Source organism: Alosa sapidissima, chromosome 5 (genome assembly GCF_018492685.1).
Source record: "Alosa sapidissima isolate fAloSap1 chromosome 5, fAloSap1.pri, whole genome shotgun sequence".
Taxonomy (NCBI): Eukaryota; Metazoa; Chordata; class Actinopteri; order Clupeiformes; family Clupeidae; genus Alosa; species Alosa sapidissima.
In genome coordinates this window covers 8,678,650-8,700,784 of record NC_055961.1, presented here as the reverse complement: position 1 = coordinate 8,700,784, position 22,135 = coordinate 8,678,650, and the positions used below count along the sequence as shown (strand labels likewise).

The 22,135-nt window shown below is 40.0% G+C and overlaps 1 protein-coding gene across 4 annotated transcripts in view; it reads right to left on the bottom strand.

The window, feature by feature from the left end:
- The window catches only part of LOC121710087, a 324,103-nt gene that overhangs the window by 43,308 nt on the left and 258,660 nt on the right, over nucleotides 1-22,135 (bottom strand). For 3 of the 4 annotated variants that reach the window (XM_042093988.1, XM_042093989.1, XM_042093992.1), the window contains 5 exons: nucleotides 20,422-20,571; nucleotides 20,155-20,288; nucleotides 15,506-15,699; nucleotides 6,611-6,831; nucleotides 6,172-6,243 (listed from right to left, as the gene is read on the bottom strand). In XM_042093988.1, coding sequence (XP_041949922.1) covers nucleotides 6,172-6,243; nucleotides 6,611-6,831; nucleotides 15,506-15,699; nucleotides 20,155-20,288; nucleotides 20,422-20,571 — 771 coding nt within the window. Of the gene's footprint in view, nucleotides 1-6,171; nucleotides 6,244-6,610; nucleotides 6,832-15,505; nucleotides 15,700-19,197; nucleotides 19,245-20,154; nucleotides 20,289-20,421; nucleotides 20,572-22,135 lie in introns of those variants that run through there. The other variant, XM_042093990.1, reaches the window with a different exon arrangement.

Below are 22,135 nucleotides of genomic sequence, written 5' to 3'. Positions count from 1 at the left end.
CAATAGCCTATTTTTAACAAATGTTTAACAAATGAATTTAAATCAGTGTAACTAACGCTTAGGCGTATGTCATATTTTTGTTAAAATAAATTAGCATGTCAACATGTTCAGGGAGGAGACGCAAGCGCAACCTACAGTATTAACAATTAGTCCAGCCGGGGAGAACACCCGCTCGGATGGCACAGAAGTCGCAGGCACACTCAAGTAAGAGATTGCCAACTTTGCCAGGCGGGGATATTTCTTCTTGTTGGCCTTCCACCGTGTCTTGGGGTCAGCGTTCATTGGTGGGCATATGTCTTGGCAGTATTGCAAGAGTTCGGTTGTGGCTGTTGTCTGCTTGATGTTATCCTTGCCAAACAAGACAGCAATCGCTGCAGCAGAGAGGGCGTCATTTTGTTGTGGATTTTTAGCCGCCGGTGGTTCAGTAGTCCTTTCTTCCGATTCCACTGCGCCTTCCATGTCTCCAGCGATATCAATGCTGGACAGGAGGTCTCTGACTTTGGCCTGCACAACACCTCTAACATCATCTGTTGCAAATCTCAGGTGCTTGTGCCTTGGGTCTAGGAATGATGTGATGTATGCAACCTTCCTCGCATTGCTGACTTCTGCAGGCCCAAGTCTCCTTTCCAGTGAGACAGAACCTGCTTTTGAATCCCTTGACTTTGGCGTTCTCCCCTGGGATTTCTTTAAGATACTTGGACAGTAAAGTTACGGTCACCGGGTACACCATGAAGATGGACACGTCATATTCCCCACACAAGGCGGTGGTGGCACATTTTAGCGAGTGCAACACGGGTAAGACCTCCTCCATTACAATCCAAGTATCATCTGTCTATTCTAGGGTGCGTGCATCTAATAGCTTAGTGACACTCCTGTCTGATAAGGCAGCACACACGGCCCATTGCTGCTCCACAAGGATTAAAGTTCTCCGTCGTACGACGGATTTCCGTCAATTTGATTTTAGAAATAACATATTTGAGATCGATGCAGATCCAATGAGAAAAAAAATAGGAGGGGTGGGGGGATCTATCACTTTTTCTTTGCCTTTTTTTAAAGCAACTACAAATATAAGGTCCAAATGAATTAATGTGTGTGATGTTAAATGTTTAAAGACCTACAGTGGGCAGTGCTTCGACTTGGCCAGCTTCCCTCGCGGGAATATTATTATTATTATATTAAATATAAATAATGAGTATCAAATAAAATATTTCAAACCAAAAATAAACAAACAATTATCTCTAAAACAAGCCTCTACACTGGCACTGTCTCCTTATCTTAATTAAATAAAATATTACCTAGACTATTTTGCACTGTCTCTTATACTAAAATCTGATAGAGCAACAAAACATGATCCCATGTGACCCTACTGTAGAGACCTTTGTAAAATTGATGTGGCTCCTCAATGGAGCGAGTGGCTACTCAATGAGAGAGGAAAAGAGAGAAGATACTGCTGCTGCAGAGCCTGTCTACTGATTGCTGCCAAAGCAGAGTTAGTGAAGAAGACTTCCATTGTTTAAACTCTTGGCCATTGAATAAAACGGTGATTTCTCGCACAATATGTCTTGCATCTATCTGCCTGTTACTCGTGACCTACAGTTGAAGTGAATTGGGCACTGACTTCGGTCTTGGAGCATATAATGATCCGAATAACATTACGATCTGGAGCAGAGGCAGGAAAGGGTAACATTTCTCAGTACAATGTACAAAATGTGAGCTAACAAAACACTATGAAATTAGATTTATCTACTTAAACGGAATCTCCATGGAGTTTGTTTTGTGGGCTACTTATCCCAAACTAGCGCGAATGCAGAGCAACACCAACACACCAGCCACTCACAACAACTACACTCACCTGAGTGTATGCCACAGGCATAGTTTAGGTGAGCTATAGTTTAAACGGAGAACCATTTGTGCCTAGGTAGGCTATTAGCTGCGTAGATTCAACGCAGATACATGAATCTAGCTAGTTGTATGTTTTTGAAGCAAGACTGAAATAAGTGTCGCGAGTAGGCTACATGAAAGCATAGCGGCAGTTTTTTGAAAGCAGCTAAGCTACTATGATTTAGGGGATACAGTGTAATTAAGTGGTATCGGTGAATTTTTATGAGTACGGCCCGATCCCCAATGCCAGTATCAGTATCTGCCATCCCTATCTAATTCAATATCTACATTGCCAATAATCAGCAACCATTCATCCAATGTTGCAAAGGCACATTCTGTTTACTAATCTGATATAATTTTAAAAGGCTAACTGAGAACCCTTTTGCAATTATGTAAGCACATAATGTAATCTGAAAACTGCTGCCCTGAATAAAAAAACAAAGCAAATGATCTCAGCTGGTATTCTGTCTAAAACAGTGTGGAATGGAAGTGTCTCCAAACTTTTGACTGGTAATGTACCTCAAAAACGAGGGCCTTTTTGGGGCTTTGTTTCCTGTACAGTACTACATTTGAAATGATTGGAGGGGAAGGGGATGGGGGGGAAGTCCCCCCTCCCCTTTCTCGAAATGCTACTAGTACAGAGACGTGAACAGTATAAGGTCAACTAACTTAAAAGGTGTAGGTAGGCTATATCATTCAGACTGGACATATACACTCTGAATGGATGGTAAATAAAGTATTTTAATGGTATTGGTATTAATTCATAATACTGTAAGATTTAAAGGGACACCAGGCAACGTTTTCGTGTTAATTAATCATCTTCGTAAGTCGGTATTTGGTTAAATGACTCATTACGGGGCGAATGAAGGCTTTCTCGCCCGCCCCTACTGCCTGTAGGAAGAAGTTCAGTGTATCCTACCCGCCGATCTTCAGTCTCACAAAGTCTCAGACATCGCGAGAAGCAGGATCAGTTTACATCCTGCATCCCCAGCACAGAGGCAGGCTAACGAAACGCTAGCGATAGTTGCAAACGTGTGTATAATGGCAGAGCTTGCGAATAAGCATTGAAAACCCTTGATGGAAGATGCAAAGAAAGGGAAAAGAGCTTCAGACCGAGCGAGGGCTCACACATGTATCGACACGTACAGACGGTAGGGGGAGCTTCGTAGAGAAAAAGCATCAGGCTTGCCTGGTATCCCTTTAATATTTCTTACTCTTTATGGTGATTAGGTCACTCTTTCATGCTGACTTAAACATTTTGGTTCTGTCTTTATTGTAATTTGACACAGTTTATAGACTTCAACCATATTTATTCCTTCTGAAGTCTTTTTAACAATGAACGATGAATGAAAAAGGAATTGAATAGTGATTGTGTGGCCTATAAGGCAACACCCAGTGATACCCTTGGTACCATCAAGTAGTAGCCTATAGCGATGTGGTCAGGATACGGCCTATAAACCACTTTGTTGCTAATGCAAAGAGCGGTCTAGCTCAAAACTCCTCTGATTAACCAGGGGTGTACTCGTAAAAAAAGAGGTGGGTAAACTCTGGAACAGGCAGGCTCAGGACAACCGTCCATTGGGGCAGAGCAGGAACAATCCACGGGCACAAGCAGACAAAGACTGGACAGACTTCAGCAGGACAATGACAGACTCAGACACAGGCTTAGGAGAAGGGACAGGAACGAAGACAGTTACTGGGATGGTGACTAGGATTGTAACGGGGATGGTGACTGGAACAATAATGGGCATGGGGATGGGACTGGGAACAGAGACACAGACGGGGACAGAATGGATATTTGTAGATGAAATAGCTTTTAATGATTATTTGTTTATTTTGTATACATTTTTAATGTCCTATATGTGGTAGCCGTTTTATAAAAGCAATAAGCCCCGAGAGGCCATTCTATATCGTGAATATAGCTCAGCTGAGGGTTGTTTAACGTCACTCAGCTTTGCTTCGCTCACTTCGTGCCCAACAACATCCCTCAGCTGTGCTATATTCACTATGTAAAACGGCCTCTCGGGGCTTATTGCTTAATAATGAATATATTTATTGTGCTGTCAAACGATTAAAATTTTTAATCACGATTAATCGCTGAATTCCTATAGTTAATCACGATTAATCACATATTTTATCATATGATTAAAATTCTATTATTTTGCATTTCTGAACTTTCCAGGAGTCCATATTAACAATAAAGCAATTATTGTTTATCTTGATTGGGATTCAAATGAAAGCAAAGCAAGTTACTTTATTAACTGAACTTTAAGACATAGGTCTATTTGATTATTTCAAATCAAATTTCAAAAGATGTGCAGCAGACCTGAGGCAACACAATATATTCTTCAGAAATTTAGCTGATATAATCTGAAATAAATGCTACTGCAGAAGTGCATGCACAAAATGTAGGCCTACACACATTATAGGGGCATAACAAACAGAAAATATTATATTCATACTATTTTCCTTATCTTTGAGTTCAGTTGAAAATAAGGAACTTTTCAACATGAGTGCATTGCCATTTTATAGGCCTACAGTCTATGGTGCACTGTCACTTGCCACACACATCAACGCCGAAGTTTTTAACAGGCAAACACTGGATGAACAATGGATTTTATGGAGCAGCGACCAAATATAACTGAATCGTGATTACACGGCTGCAAAGTGCAATGCTGGTGTGCGGAGTTGTATTGAAAAGAATGGAATCTAATGTAAATGAATGTCGAAAGCAGAGTGCATCGCAAATAGTAGCAGCCAAAGAGGAATGTTGATAACAGAACAAGTGACGGTGAAAAAATCTTTGGCGGCACACAACTAATGCGTCAGCCTAGGCTACTACTCTTTGGCCGGCTCGTTAGCCCAACCAAGTGTGTGCATCATGCCTTTACGTAGCCTACTAATGACGCATCATCATAAAGATACATTTGATCTGCATCACGCCCCATTTGAGCGGAAAACATGTTAACATTATATCATTGAAAGACAGCTAGTAATCACACGTTGACGTTACATCTAGTTATTAATTCCCAGGACATTCAATCATTTTACTAACACGGCAGTTATGAAGAATTGTGTTTATGTAACTTACTCATGTCGAAACGATGTACATTACCAACCTTATTCGTTTGCAATACCCCATGTATTATACAAATTTAGCATGTACACTTACCATAATATCCCATGCAAAACGGTTAGCTTGCTAGCTAGCTAACTGTGGAACTTCAGTATAACATAGCCAATTATCTCACCTAGTTGTAGGAAAAAGGCTACGTTCATATTACAAGTGATAGAATGAATGTGTGACTTATGTTTAGTTGATGTTATGACATGTAAAGTTAAGCTTGCTGAACTTAATTAGTCAGCCACGGGCAGTTTGACTGTGACTATCGATACATTCGTGACACTCCTGTTAGTAAACTGGAGAGAGCAAAACATAGGAACATGGTCACATTAATCCCATAAACACACAGATAACTCTTACACAAACCTTATTTTGTGCCTTTTATTCATGTTTGTGTCAAGATTTAGTAAGTTTACTATAAGCACGTTTCGCTCTCCACTTTGATGCAGCATAGATTTAAATTATATCAGTCATCTTCCCCCTAAAAGGGGGCGTGTATGCAGCACATACAACGTTCTGTTCCATTCCATTCCTCAGTGCGTATTGTTTAGTTTCCGGTCTGGCTAGATCGGTGTGGTGTTGTAGTTGTTCTAACGTTACTAGTTGTTGCAACAGCATGTGAAAAAACTACAAAATTTGTTACACCAAAATGAACGTTAATCTCGCGATAAAACAATTGACGCCGTTAAAATAGGTTTCTGTTAACGCCATTAATAACGCGTTTAACTGACAGCACTAATATTTAGGGAAATATGCTTTTATGGCGTCCCTGACAGTTATGTTTGTCATATGCTATGCAACAACCTAACAAGACTACTGCAGTCAATTTTGAATTTAGGACAGGGTCTGTGTCATTCTCACTAGGATTCATAAATTATGAAATTCCTAAGTTAGGATGGTCCTGTAATGGCCAAATTCCTATATTAAGTTAAGATAGATTTTTTCCTAAATGCAGTTAGGAAACATGTTTCTGTACAGGGCCAGCTCTAGGCATAGGTGATATTGGCAAATGCTAAGGGCGCTCCATCTCTCCATCTTGATTCTCTCTATCAGTTTATTCATGTAATTCTTTCAAAATAACAAAAGGTGTATCTGTGAGATGCGAAATATACCCGCAATAGTAGATTAACTCAGATACAGAAAAGAGAGGTATTAACAGGTCCTACCTCAATAAGTAGAATGTATTCAATCACCATGGCCATAGTGAAGAGATTTTGACTTAAGTTAAATGTGATAGGCTACAAAAGAAGTAACAATGAAAAAATAATATATATTAGCGAATTAAATATCATTTTTTAATGAATAACCTGGACATTAATGTTCTTCTTACTTCATTCCATCAGAAACATTATTATCCCATGCATCATTTACTTTTTCTTGCCACTGGTTAGTTCTTTAAATACCAGTAATACAAATCTACGGCTGTGAATATACATATGTGAAATGGTACCATAATGAAACTTGATCATTTGATTAAAACTTGATTATTGAACCAGTCAACAAATTCAAAGAATCTGTTATATTTCATGCTTGTAATAGCAAGGCAAAAGTAGAACTTTAGAATGAAACAGAGTAAGAGGTGACTAGCACTTTTGTCATACCTACCATAAATGTTATTGACCAAAAAAAAATGACAATGAACAAACAAGATGTGTACTGATAGATTATACGGATAGGGTTCACTGGGTCCATAGTTGAGTTGTGAAATTTCAGCAAATGCATCCAAAAGTTGGAGAAGTTATCTAGCAGAAAACATCCTCTGTATGTAGGCTTATTATAATTCTTTTTGTGGTCCTCTTCCATTATGTCTTTGTAAAACTTAATATCTGCAGAAATAACATACAATATTGTAACACTTTTGACTGCATTATAACCCAAAAATGAACAGTAAAGATGACATACAGTAGAATGGATGAATGAGTAGTTTTACCTTGTTTGCTGATGATAGCATAGAAGGTATGCATTTTTGATCTATCAAAACATGCTCAGATGCTATTTTACAAACCCATTTACAACCTTATAATTAGACTGGGAATAAAATGGCCCATTTTAGCCAATGTCTAGCACCCCCTTGGTTATCTGGCATCCACATGAATAACTAGATGTACCGCATAGCGGTACGAAACACGACTGCTGCTCAGTCCTGCACATTCTCTCCGCAAAAAAATAAATCACACTTGTCGGTAACACTTTATTTTAATGTGTCACTGTTACAGTGTACCTACCTAATTAGGTACAGTGGCACAACCTGTGTAACAACATGTAACACATGTAACACAGTAACAAGGTTGTAGCAGCACAGCTGTTACATGTACACTGAAGACAATGAGGCCTTGACTGGAGCTAAGAATGTTTTGTATATCAAATCTATCATGACCAGATTTACCCCATCCAGCAGGTCTCAGGTCAGCTCTTTGCCTCTGATGAAAATGTAGGCAAATTGGCAAAGTTTTGTAAAAGCACTCCGTATTACAATGTAACAACTATATGTAGGTACCCACAAATACATAATGCAAGTACAATGATAGTACCTGATAGTACATGTTGTTACACAGGTTATACCACTGTACCTAATTAGGTAGGTACACTGTAACAGTGACACATTAAAATAAAGTGTTACCGTGCATTTTTGTCTCCGAGATTGTCCATGCTGTGGCGAGTGAAACAAGGTACTCATGTGTTGCGTAATATCTCTGCACTCAAGGAGCAGTGCTTCGCCTGTGCTTTGCCCCAATATAATCCTAAGTCAATGTCTGCCTTGCAGGGATGCAAACACACGTGTGGTGAAAAAAGAGAGAAATTTAGGGGCATAAATCACAAGTTTCGATAGATCACGATTCGATACAATATCGATTCTTTAAGCCAATGATTTGATTATTTTCGATTCTTCAAAAATTGTAGCAATTTGATGTGTTACTTGGGTCTGTTGTCCATAGGAAATGATAGATTTTGGTTAATTTTCATGGATTCAAAAATGGCAAATATTATAGGCTTAATTATAGGCCAAATACTGAACACTGACTGTGGAATCAGGTAGGTTACACAGTTTGTTCTCTTTTCCTCCCCTAAAACTTCCTGTCACTTGCTAGATGCTTTTAAATTTAACATGGTTTAAACTCATATGTTGCAGTAAAAGTAGAAGTGAAAGGAAATTAGCCTATTTGGAATATTCTGTAGACCTGCTGTTCCTTTTATGAGAACAATTTAACTGACTGAACAAGTTTTCATTAGGCTATTGAATGCTTAAAAAGTGAATGCTATATACTTAATTTACCATTAGCTAGATTAGAGTGGTTCTATTGTCATCTAAATGCAGTGTTTTGTTGGCTGTTTAAAGCATTTCACGTTCATCACTTGTGGTGTAGGCCTATGTCTGGAGTGATCGCTGTCCCTTTAAATGTCTGGGACTTTAAATTACGTTTAACTCCGTGCTGTTTTTGTTGATAGACGGCGCCGTCTTTGATTCAGTTTTTTTTCTACCATTTTAATAAATGACACACGCAAGGCGCACACAGCTCGTTACCATATATCGACTGCCTAAACAGATTTTCTGTTGTTCCTTTCAGTGGCCTAGTAGCAAAACAGGCGAGTACGTTCTTTTTCGTGCAAAAGGCACATTAGGAGAATGTCGCAAAAATTGAATTAAAAAAATGTCAAGTCAATGTAAAATGGAAGCAGGAGCAGGGAGAGTTTGTACCTCCAAAATGACTCTATTGCAGAGATCAGTTCGTCTCTGCTCTTGGGTTTGGCCTCGCAGCAAACTCGACCCTCTTGTTGCTTGCAGTTTGTTAAATAAAGCGCTGCAGATTACATTATTTATTTCTGATTAATTGCGTCTTTCGATGTCTTTTGCAACATCTGCTTGTTGGGCTGGGCTACTGTCAATGTCCTTGTACAGGTAAATGTTCAGGCTATAATCAGTTAGCTAAATCATTTGTCCAGCTGTTTAAACATTTTTTCGTGCTACATTCAAACACAAAAAGTGCTTTGATATCTTTTTCTATGGAAGCATATGGGTAGCTTTATTCAAATGAGAATGCAATCTGCCATATGCAATTCAAAAAGACATTACATTATGCAATTGACAATTCATTATGCAATTTAATATTGCAATTTGCAATAATATCCAACAAATTGTATTTTAATCTGCAAAGTGACAATGAAATCCTAAAATCAATTCCAATAATTTTGGTTAAAAAACAGAATAAACATGGATTGAATTGCATTCCATTTTGCCATGGTACTTCAGTCTCAAAATTCAAATGGCAATTCATTTTGCATTTCAATTTTCAATATTCAGTTTCATCATTTAACTGTCAATTCGTTTTGCAATTTAATATTTAAAGTGCAATGTAGGATTGCATTTTAAAAACATATTTGGCAAAACTGTCAATGCCAGCTTGAAAAGATTTTGGATTATTTTGGGCAAAACGTTTTGAGGCATTTTATTCAAATGGAAAAGAAATAGCGCCCCCCGTGATTGCATTGCACTTTAGTCACGCTCTTTGTGTTGCAAAATTCAAATGGCCATTCAATCTGCCAAACGCATTGCAATCTGTCAAGTCACTCGTCAAAGAGGGACAAGGCTACGTCACTTCCGTGCTCATCTGAATAAAGCTACTCATATGCTTCCATATTTTTCGTTGTCGTTTGAACGTCGGCAAGCAGGCATGTTGCGGTTGCAATTTAAGGGACATTTCTACAATATCCCAACCTATCCCACTCTGATATTTAGAGTTGTTTCGTTAAGATGAAATTCTTATTTAAATTTTAGGTTCGGCAAAGGACATTTTTTTGCCTTTTTTATTCATGCCCTTTACAACTATGCTTATCCGCCCTGGCAAACTACCGACCACTGCATGATGATATTTGTGATATCACTCAAGTCTTGCTTTAGTTAATTAGCAAGTTACTACCAGAAGCCAAAAATCTGACTCTCTCACTAGCTCAAAAATGCCGTCATGTAGGCTACTTTACTAGAAGCAGCTGCAATTGTAACAGGACATTTTGAAAGAGACCTTTAACTCATTGAGTGCCACCCATGCGTTGAGTGCCAAAAACGTAATATTACGTTTTTAGCTTTTTTTTTTAATTACGAAACTAGACACTCTAACACACCTTATATGTGATTTTGGGAACTCATTTTATCTGCACATTTTATCATAACTCGGCTGCCGCTTTGGGTCGAATCAGTGACGCATGCACGTCAGGTCAAAACCAGGCCATTTTCGTGGGTCTATCACTAGGTGGCAGTCTCGCCAGGTCTCGCTGATCACTTCCCGGAAAGTTTACACAAGTAAGTAACAGGCAACACTTCATTTCATGAAAGACGTTATATCTCCATTTCTAGAAAAAAACCCAGCGATTTTGATGAAAACTAGCCACTGTTTAGCTTGGGATTTCTCAGGAACAGAGGCGTGTAGAAATACACGGTTTGCATCCACCCACATTCTCACCTTTTAAACGAGCCATTGTATGTGTTCATAGCTATAACACAGAATATGCTGTGGCTGTACAAAAATCATCAACAATGGTCTAGATTGCTGGCACTCTAGGACAAAGCTCCCGAAAACAGCTTGGCATTCAATGAGTTAAGGAAGCGCTGCTGCCCAGCTCGCGCACCCTCCTTCACAATGTTGAATGGTGACACGCACACAACTTGCAAAACATTGAACTGCTTTGAGTGAAGTGCGCTTGCGAGTTGCGTTCCTTCTGTAATTAATTATACTAGATGCTCTTCTTCACACTGAAAACAGTGGCAGTCCTAGCTTGTAGCCTAACACCCTGATATTTTTTTTGGAATCAATTCGTGGTGTGATTGACATCAGACTAGTCATTAGCTAGTTAGTTGTGCACTGTTTCCCATTCAGTAGTAAGGTAACAAATAGCCTACTCCGATTAATTTATTTTTATTTTTTGCCAATATTCTTGTCGCCCTCCTAGAATTCTGAATATCTTTGCTCGCACACTGTAGGAACTGTAACGTGATTACTGACACGTTACACCCAACTCTGCTCAGCTACGAGTAGCCTACAGAAAGAAAGTATAACGTAATCATGGGGGCCGTCTTTGTCATTCCCAGGTGGCATAAACGGACCAATAGAGAGAGAGAGCACCTGCAAAGCGGTTCTATGTCCCAGCTAACACAATTACATTGTAGCAACATTGTGAACATGTACCGTACAGGTTGCCGCAACGTAGTTGGATAATGTGGTGGCTACGTAGGCTACATTTGTGAATCGCCTAAATGTGGTTGCAATGTCTTTCTGGTCCATTCTTGTGACGCTACGACGACGTTGTGAGCACATAGAGCACAGGTCGCGGCGACGTGGTTGGTGGCTACGTTTCTGGTCCATTCCTGAGACCTAAAGTTACGTGCAGAGGACCATCTGCCGATGTCAATGACGTTACTATAACATCCTTTGAACGTCATCTATAGCTTTTATAATATTATTTTTATCCTTATAAAGGTCATATCAATTGATATTTCACCATGTTCACTTCAATGTTCTCCAGAGAGCACACTCATTGATCGTAGCTGCACTCAATAAATCAGCCTAGATCTATTACCGCAATGATGAGCTTTGCGCCACAACAATGCTCAACATGTGAGGCTAACTACATAATCAGTAATCAAGCTCTCACTTGAATATGTTTGCAACTTGCAACAAGAGTTAGGGCTCTTATGGCTCCTACACACAGCTGTGTGCGTCCCAATAGGCGAGTTCGACTTGAGGCAGATCTGTGCAGATCTGACTTGATGTGATGCATACTGGGATGGACGCAATGCTTGCTGGTTAGAAATTCTGTCCGACTTCTGTCAGCTGGGGAGGGACTTACCACCGTGACACCATGTCACATGACCTTAAAATATCGCGGGAGTCTTAGCCTGCAGTCAGATCTTGCAGTTGCCTTCCACGAGCTGCACGAGCTAAAACACGCCCTCATGACGTCAGTTCAAAGACGTGATAGGGCCATTTGGGAGGAATGTCCTCATGACTATTATGACGAGAGTCTCATGGTGCTTCCTTATGTTGGAATATGCGAAAATAAACAGAAATCGAAGGGATACCTTCTTATACGTGATTTCTGCAACAATGGTAGGCTAGCCTACTGAAAACGTTTGGATATTCTGTCATTTTCTGCTGTTGGCTAAATAGATAGACACACATATAGGGGAAACACTTGATTTTGAATTTATGTGCTACAATGCAGGCCTGTTAACTGTATGACAACAGTGGTTTATTTAAACTACATCATAAGAATTTATTTCGTCAGTCATCATGCTCATTTTAATGAGTAAGAATGAAAGTTCTGCTGTGTTTATTGCAAACAACATTCCGTGATATCTCCCGCCATGTCTCCCGCGAGTCACGTCAGGCAGACTGTAGCCTGCCTGTCCGGGATGAGCTGCCCTCTGTTGTAGCTCCTCCCGGCTAGCCTCTGAAGATCACGTTTACGTAGAAAGCCAGACCAAGTCAGACTCAGTCGAAGTCGAACACGCCTATTTACTTTACATGGGCTTACGTCATCCGTTGCCGAACTGAATTATGGGTCCGTCGCGTCGCGTTTCTCCCGTCGCTCGCGTTGAGAAGTTCAGCCGTTGCTGCCAGGGGTTCAAGAGCATGCAGATTAGCTTCGGCATGTTAGCATGCGCCATTTTCAAGTATGGCGCCGCATGGAGCATTTGGAACCAGTTCCATGCACGAAAATCCGTGTTTGGCACGAGCTCTCATGCGCGTACATGTTGGTGGACGGGGATCTATCCGGCGGCTACAGCCAAACGTTAATCAGTGCGTATTTCTTGAGGAGCCTATGAGAAGACGTGTATATTATGGTTATTTATGCATCATATGACAAATAAGGAAAATTGTATTGATATTGTTTCATTGTTGTTTGTCCCGAACAAAAATAGCCTAAACATGATTAAAGACAATAAATTACACAACAGTGGCATAAAGCCCTTGTCTCGTTACACCATGGGTCTCCAACACGTTGCTCTCAATCCATAGCCGCCCCCTTTGGAGCTTGCCAGAGGCTGAAGCACTAGGCTACTACATTTAAACACAATTATTGCCGCGAGGCATTCCAGCCTACGAATTTAATAAAAAGTAAACCATGCATAATTAAAAAAATAACTCAATTTAGGCTACTTCGCTACGCAATAAGGTTTCCATTAGAGCACAGCGCACGTTCAATGAATGAGTGAAAGGGACTGCCTTGTCTCACAATAAACAGCTGGAAATTCCAACACTTTTTCAACTACACGAAACTTTACAGTGATCATCAAATACCCCGTAGATTTAAGTGCCCATCAGTCTCAACATTTAACTATATATTACTTATAAGTCCAAAAGTATATTATTATAAGTCCAAAAGTAAATTAAATCCCATACCAAAAACGAAAATCGTCTGCTTTTGATAGCCTAGTATGCCGCTCCAAACAACGCATGTCTCACAATAAAACGCACAATGTAAGAAATAAAGTTCTGCCTCGAATAAGCCTACCCTAAATAAATACCTGTGCTTTGCGAAGCCTAAGTAAATAGCAGACCCCGGACATAATGTAGGATTTACGGAAAGCATGTAATCATACGATGTTGGACGCCTGGCGATGCTGGCCGTCTACTGTGCCTCTGACTCCGCTGCCTCATTTGGATGGTAGCCTAACTCGACAGGTGAGCGCGAAGATTGGATATCGTATATGCAGACTACATTCTCTTTAACGTTACTTTACCATCTGCGGTGTACAACCAAAAGAATTTCCAGACACCACATTTTAGAGTTGGGGACGTAATTGTCCGCTCATGCTGGCAAACAATAACATAAAAAACAAACTAATCAGACTGTAAAAATGCGCTACACATGGCACTAAAAACCGAAAAGTTTATTTATAGTTCGACAACGGATATTTCACGTCATGTTCGAATGCATATTTGCAGCAGCAGGACGTCAGGCAGACCGCTCTTAGTTAGAGCCGCTGTTATCCAATGAAATTAAGTTGCGCTTCAGGGCGACTCCACTGGACTCCACAAGCGTTCCCGAGCAACTTTTTCTTCTTCTTGTTACGTGGCAAGCAAAGTATGTGCATTATCGCCACCCTCTTACTGGAGGACGACTCTCTTTTTACAGAATATCCAATAAAAATCGACGTTGGTCCATGTGTAATTTCCAGCTTTAGAACTTGGCGCATGGTCAGAGCCGACTGGCGCTGGATCTGAGCCCCAGTGTTCAATATGGCGTTGACTATGAATTGGCCGGATTTACTAGCCTAGCCTCCACCATTCATTTGTATGGAGGGCGGGACTTAGTCACTCTCTCCAGTTATATATAATACCTCCATGGTTGCTGCACCGACAGACGGCACCGGCCAATCAAGCCAATCTACGGACGGCACCAACCAATCACATTACGGTTTTACTTCAAGTCATTTGCATAGCTACCGTCGGGAACACCCACTGGAATGCGTTGACGGAACGCAACTGTGTGTAGGAGAGCAAGCATGGGCAAAATGCACCATTGAGATCAATATGTTGTGTTACCACAGTGCCACCTGTGGTTGTATAGAGTAACCTGTGGTATCTCTATACAAAAGATATTGATCTCAATGGTGCATTTTGCCCATGTTCAGGGTGGAAAAAAAAAAGAAAGATTTGCATAAGACACATCAAATTGGAAGGGATCATGGAGAATATAGAAAAAAAATCTTTGTATATTCCCACAAGGTGTTTGGGTGCTCTGAAAATGAGAACCAAAATGATTTTTCAGACTTGTGATGTCTGCTGTTCAGACCCTGAAGGGATTTCTTTTCTGTTCATTGCTTTTTTTGTGAGTGTTTCTACTTATCTCAGTAAGGGAAATAAATCAAGAGCCTATGTTAGTACAAATGTCTTCTGAAGGCCTAAACAGAGCCCAGCCAAAAACTCCAATACAATTTTGATCAACTTTGAGGGACAGCTATGACCATGCAGGATCATCCAGACCAAACGTGAAAATTTTGCTACATACAGTACTATTCCTATAGCTGTACCAGCATGCAAAATGAGCCTCCTACATGGTTTAGTTCTTGTGCTTTGGGCTTGTGAACTTTGACAAAAAAAAGAGGCTGAACAAAATCGACACCCCCCTTCCCCTGTAAAACTGGCTGTATCTTGGAAAGTATTGATCTTACATAAAAGTAATTTTACAGTGTCTCTCCTGGGTAACATAGGTACACCTGGTAATTTTTTCAGAATTTTTTTGAGACCTAAGTGCGGGGGCCCTGGTTGAATTGACGTGGAATGACCTAGCTTCTGTTGAAGCTACCGCACATGGTCAAAAAAACAGCTACATTATAAAATATCTACCTGTTTCAGAAACAGATATGGCTATGTTACTGAGAAATCCAAGTAGGGGCCAGCTTTTGCCAGCAGGTTTTGTTCAACTTCAACAGATATTTTTTAAGCAGTTTTATTGGACCAGAATGACCATTATGAAAGAGGAAAAAACTAAACAACTTACATCCTGTGTCATCTGATGAAAACTCTTTGTCTTTACCCATCTTTTTCTTTTTGCTAGAAATACTATTTTGAATCAATTCCACCTGCTTTCTTTCAGCAGCCTTCTTAATTTCCCTATAAATTTTTGGATAGTATATGATAGCTTCATCCAGGCTAGTCTTTGAAAGTGTGAACAGATCACAGTTGCTCGCTGCCCTAAAAAACACCAACAAACATATGAAGCATAAAAGAAAATGTTAAAATACAACATGACAATCTGACTGCAGACAGGAAAACATTCAGTACCACATACCTACTGACACCAGGATGCAGTGTCTGTTCGAAACAAGACATTCTGTTCGCTAACTGCCAGAGGTGGGAGTAAGTCACACATGTGCAAGTCATAAGCAAGTCTCAAGTCTTAACCTTCAAGTCTCAAGCAAGTCCAAGTCATTTTTTGTGACAGTCAAGCAAGTCAAGTCAAGTCATAGCTTGGGTCAAGCAAGTCAAGTCAAGTCATAGCCAAATCATTGAAATTCATGATGATTTACCCATGTTTTAATTTTAAAATAAGCTACAATAGGCTAGTTATGAACTGCTGGAGTTTTATTTGTAACAAACAAATAGACATTGCATTCATTGAAGCCACATAACCTACATCTGAACGGTTTATAGAATAAGATGAAATGTATACGAATAAAAATAAATAAGTAGACCTATTATAAAATAGCCTATTATTGTTTCAATATGCCTATAACAGTGGTCGCCAACCCGTCGATCGCGATCGACCTGTAGATCTTTAGGACTTGCCCAGTAGATCCCGAGAATAACAGGAAAAATAAAAACAGTCACCAAATTCCTGCATGGTCGCCAACGTTTACAGGGTCTTAAAATCAGCGCGGGATTGCGGGTATAGCGCATGATTTATTCAAAACCCGCACCTCTAGCCATCATAATGCGAGAAATTCCTGCACATATTTTACAGCGCTGTCTGATAACCTTTTAATCTAATAATGGAGCGGCGTGAATGCGGGACCGGAAGGACCAACGTCTGACTTGAACCGAACATGCAGACACACACACGGGCACAGCACCACTTTGCAGGTACGCTCCTCTCTCTCTCTCTCTCTCACTCTCGCAACAGGACTAGTCACCACTGAAGTTAAATTATGCTAGGTGCTTCTATATCAACTGCTATAAGTAATAAAAATAAATGTAATAAGTAATTATAATAAGTAATAATAAGTGCAGTGCATAAGGCCAAGGCCAAATTGTTACCAGCTTTCGTGAACATGAAACCGAATTAAAAAAAAACAATTAAATGACATGGATTAGCTTCAAAATGTAGCCTAATGTCTTCACCCAAACTACACAAGTCTATGAATATGGTCTGTAGCTTTTACTTTTGTTGTATCATACAATAAACAGACAAACCATAATGTAGAGTAGCCTATGTAATCTAGCGTAGTCTAATCTTCTTGACGCATAACATGCCGCGGCATGGCTTCATTCATTACCACGCGTAAACTATAGCAATAACAATAGCACAAGCAGGATTCACGCATTCAACACGCTGTGTGGTCAGTGTAGCTCAATGTAAGGGGGCGTCATATGAATGTCATTGCGATTAATTAAAATGTAGAGGTGCACAGTCAATAAAACAAAAAAATAACAGAAAGAACATTGGGCAGGCAAGTGGCAGTCATTTGAAAAGTTTTTGTTTGGATGAAGTAGCTGCACGCTAACCTGACTCTCGCCAGATGAATTTCGTTCCGCTTAGCTCCGCCTAGCTTCACTCACATCCATCTGGGACCTCTTCCATTGAGAGTGATTTCTGCACCCAATTTTATGGTACAGCCAATCAGGACGCAGGGCGGGAGTTTCATAGATGTGACATAGCGTAGAAGCGACTGTGAGACTGTTATCAGCGTCACGGGTTGGCTTCGATGTGAGTAGTTGAGTGAGTAGTCAATAGATGACATTATTCAATCATATGCAAGCATTTTTTGATTAGGCCCAGCCTTCTGAAGCAACACTCCAATGGATTGGTCCCAGATGGATGAGTGGAGCTAGGCGGAACGAAATTTATCTGGCGAGAGTCAGGTTAGCTGCACGCTGCACCAATCGTACATTTTTCCTGTACGGTTGTTCAGGTTCACCGTTGGGTCGTCATTAGCCTACTTATGGTTAAATAGCCTTATCACTTATATTGGCGCTCCCTCGATAAAAATCACTCGCATTACTCACACATGCTTATCGTGTCATTTTGACCACTGGATTAGCCTACTGTACCTGCTTTCTGCAAAACACAAACGAAGGAATTGCAACAGTGGGCCATGAAGATGCTTGCTAGATTCGGATACAGGCAGTTGTATAATCTATGGTTTTCTAGACTTTTGGCTCTCTAGCTACTTTCGGGTAACGTGGAATGACGATCTGCGCAGTTTTTAATGTCTTTACGCATGGTGGAGTGCTACAGCATGACGGTCATTCTTGAATTTTATGACAAAGAGGCCTAATTGGAGACGTTTGCGTGATGCGTTGTTATCCATGGTAACAACACTTGTTATATTAATAAATGCTTAAAACAATGGTCCAAGAAGTGGGGGGACGGCGTTCCCCCGCGTCCAACGCCCACTACACCCCTGACCGGAAGGACCAACGTCTGACTTGAACCGAACATGCAGACACACACACGGGCACAGCACCACTTTGCAGGTACGCTCTCTCTCTCTCTCTCTCGCAACAGGACTTGTTAAATTATGCTAGGGGCTTCTATATCAACTGCTAACTGACAGAAAAAGAAAACGAATGTTTAGCGATCAGGAACTGTCAGGAATTTGTTCTCCATTTGAAGAATGCAATCGATTACGTACGTGCACAGACAGCTACAGACACAGAGCGCATTGTAGACCTTGGCCACATTACTTTCACTTCCTAGAGTGCGCATTCATTACGTTAAAGATGCTTCATACCAAAACAGCGATCAAACATTATCAAATTTATCATGACGTGTTGTCACAAACACTTAGGCCTACTCCAATTAGAAAATCATAAATAAAGACTACAAGTGTTATCTCATTTATGACTGTAGCCTATAAGGGGGTGGAGGATGTGATAGGCTATTTTTGACCTGATACATTTGCCTAAATAAAAGGCCTTAAATTGGAAGTATTTTAGCTTTGATTCTCTTTTGACGCTTCACGGAAGATCTTGTCTTTGTTCAGGGCGAGGTCAGGGATCTTGGGCTCAAAAAGGTTGGTGACCACTGCTGTAACGTATGGAACAGGGACGTGTTTAAGAGGGAGGGAGAAAGAGAGGCGCTTACTTTAGGTTACATTGGCAAACTTTTCCGCTATATATCAAGATTAAACTTAGACAAGAAAATGTTTCACTTTGCCATTTCACACAACTAAAAAGCATAATAGGTTCAAAGCCAACTCTTAACATGACTCAAATGTGACGTTACGTTTTTAAAACGACTAACTTCGGATGAAAATCTACGTGGTGGTGGTTATGTCGCTATTTTGCACACTTACAGACTGCTGTTCATTTCTCCTTTGACTAGTCAGATACATAATCTGTGAAGCCAAACATTATTATGTTTTGGTATAAACGTAGAGCCTTCCATATTTGCAAGTTAGCTTACCTCAGTCTGTCTCATTTGATCTGGCACTTGCTGTTGGTCTGTCGCGTCGCGTCACTTGGTACAATGACAGGTTCGCTCGCGTGACGCATGCAACAGCACCTAAGCAGATTTTCTAAAAGGGTAAAGTTAACTCCTTAATATCTATGAAAAAAATAAAAAGTCAAGTCATTTAAAGTCATTTGTCTCAAGTCTAAGTCAAGTCTCAAGTCATGAATAGCAAGTCAAAGTCAAGTCGAGTCTTTTATACATGTTGATCAAGCAAGTCTCAAGTCTTAAACAATGTGACTCGAGTCAAGTCATGTGACTGGAGTCTCCCATGTCTGCTAACTGCCACTCCTAGCATGCTGAGCATACTCTGGCACTTCAATAAATGAACAAGCAACAATTCCAACTGCACCCAAATTTAAGAGCGGTTTCAGAATTTTAAGACCCTGTTCAAAAAAATCTGAGATCTCGGATCTGAGCAAAATATCTGAATTGAGCATTAAGACTTGCAGTGTGAACGGGGTGTGGCTCCACCTGTTCAATTACACTGGTTAAAGACCCCGTTCACACTGCAGGTCTTAATGCTCAATTGGGATATTTTGCTCAGATCCAGATTTTTTTTGCTTGGCTGTTCACATTACATTTTTAAATCTGGCCTATATCAGATTCCAGTGTTAACTGTTTGCGGTTTCAAACTGGCCCGCATGCACAAAAGAACAATAACAATGACATCAGCTAACGCCCGCAGCGCATAATTGTGACAAATGTCGATGTAGATTGACGTAAAAGTCGCATCAAATTCGCCTTGGTTGCACACTGTGTCTGCATTGAAAAAAATCAGACCTGGGTCTTATTCAAGACCACATATGGTAGTGGTCTAAATCTGATTTGAAAAAATCAGATTTGGGCAAGATTTGAGTGTTCACACTACTTCTGAAGAAGTCTGACCTGGTCACTTGATCCCCCAAAAAATCAGATTTGGGCCACTTTTGCCTGCAGTCTGAACGGGGTCAAAGTGTACTAAGTAAAAATAATACCTTATTGTTGTTGCTCTTGGCTCTGAAAACAATAAGCTTCCTTCTCCAAAGTGCTGTCCTGCCTTTAGTGTAATCATAACACTTGACTCATCTATAGATAAAACATCAACTTCTCCTTTGTCAATGAAATACATCTGAAAGACATTTTGTAATATCACACACACACACACAAACACAGAGAGAGACACACACACAAACACAGTATCAACCATACAGGGTAAAGTATTATATCCACTCAGAAAAAAAGAGATTTTGTTTATACAGTACCTCTGCTCCATACTCATTCCTTTTACAAATAACATCTCCAGCTCTGTAATGACAAGGTCTAATCTGTCTAGCCAGTAATCGAATAAATCCAGCATCAGTTTCTAGTTGTTCCACGCTCTCCTTTTTCAGTACTTCCTGAAAAAATGGTTGCTGAAAAAAAAAGACAGTGTAATTACGCCTCTGCAATAGGCTTGTTTGGTGTTCTGGTCACACTGTGTTCAGACACTGTTTGTATTTGACAAATATATAGAAAAAAGTGAGGTATCCTGCATGAGTTTACAAGACACCGGTCTGTCTCTAATCTGGGTACCCAGAAGCTCGCATCATGCTGAACGAACATCTCGGCGAAAACCTTCACAACCGGAAAACAGCTACTTTCAGAGACGCCCACTGATCTCACTTCTGTTGTGTTCATGGGGAAAAGTTCCTACTGAAACCAGTGCGAAATGGCTACCGATACAAACATAATTGAAGCATGTTTAGAGTCGATTTTTAAAGAAATTGAAGTTTGTGACAACATTTGCCTTAAACCTCTGCAGAAGTTATGTCTTATTTGCCTAATAAGCAAAGGCTAGCCAGAGATGGCTACAAAGGCTAACTAAACGCCATCGTTTTGGTTGTTAGTCCGCTGTCGGCGGTATTTTCATTAAACACCCAGTACATGTGCATACTCAACAAAGTCTGCCCCCTCTCCGAGATTGGCTATTGAAAAAAGCTTTGTTCGAAATCAGAGACATTCCCCCCGAGTAGGAGATCTACTAAATCTAGTTCTAATAAAGCCTAGAACAACTGTAGCAGGGACAAATGAGACCTGCTGGGTGTGCCAAGAAAAGTCTTTTCAAATGTGTGTTTTTCCCTACAGGACTTCTGATGATTCTGCATACTCTGAATCTCGACTGTGTACTAGTAAAGATTGCCTTAACATAGTAGGTGTGACAGGGATAGAACAATTTTTAGGTGGTTCGTCCTTGAATATTATGTTAACATTAATGGATTCTGAGAATGATATTGAAATGTGAAATGAGTTTTACCCTGATATGATGACCCGGAAATGTTTTTGGACGATGTTATTGGAAATTGGATTTTTTTGTTTCGTTTTTGATTACTAAAATTTCTTTGTGGCCTTAAGCCCCAAAGGGGGGAAATGAAGGAGAAATTTTGGATTACTAACATTTTTATGAAATAGAAGTGATTATTAATAATTTTATATGTATTAGAAGTGAATACTAATCTACATGAATAGGCTAGTGACAATGGCCCCACATTTTTGAGATACCCCTACCGGAGGTAGAACTAAACGCAACAATGTTTTTCCTCATCTCTAAGATCTCCCATATATGTAATGGATTCTTGGCTAAAAATATTTTACTGCTAAGATTGTTAAATTAACAGATATTCTTATACACCCCAAAACCAAAAAAGGACTAAAATATAGCCTGTCCGTATGGGAGTTAAGGCATATAAACTAGGCATATAAACTTTGACACTTGCCATGTTTATAGTCAGGAAGTTGCTTTACCTCCTAGAAAAGATTGGATGTGAATATCTTGATGCATGGAATGAATGGAGACATGTAAACACATACCTAAAATAAGCGGACATGCAAAAAATGATTATCTATGCAGAATGTTTTCATTTACTTTGTGACTGCTTTACCTTCTATCATAGAAACACATATGATGGCTTGTTGGAAAGGTGTGGTTGTACTGAATCC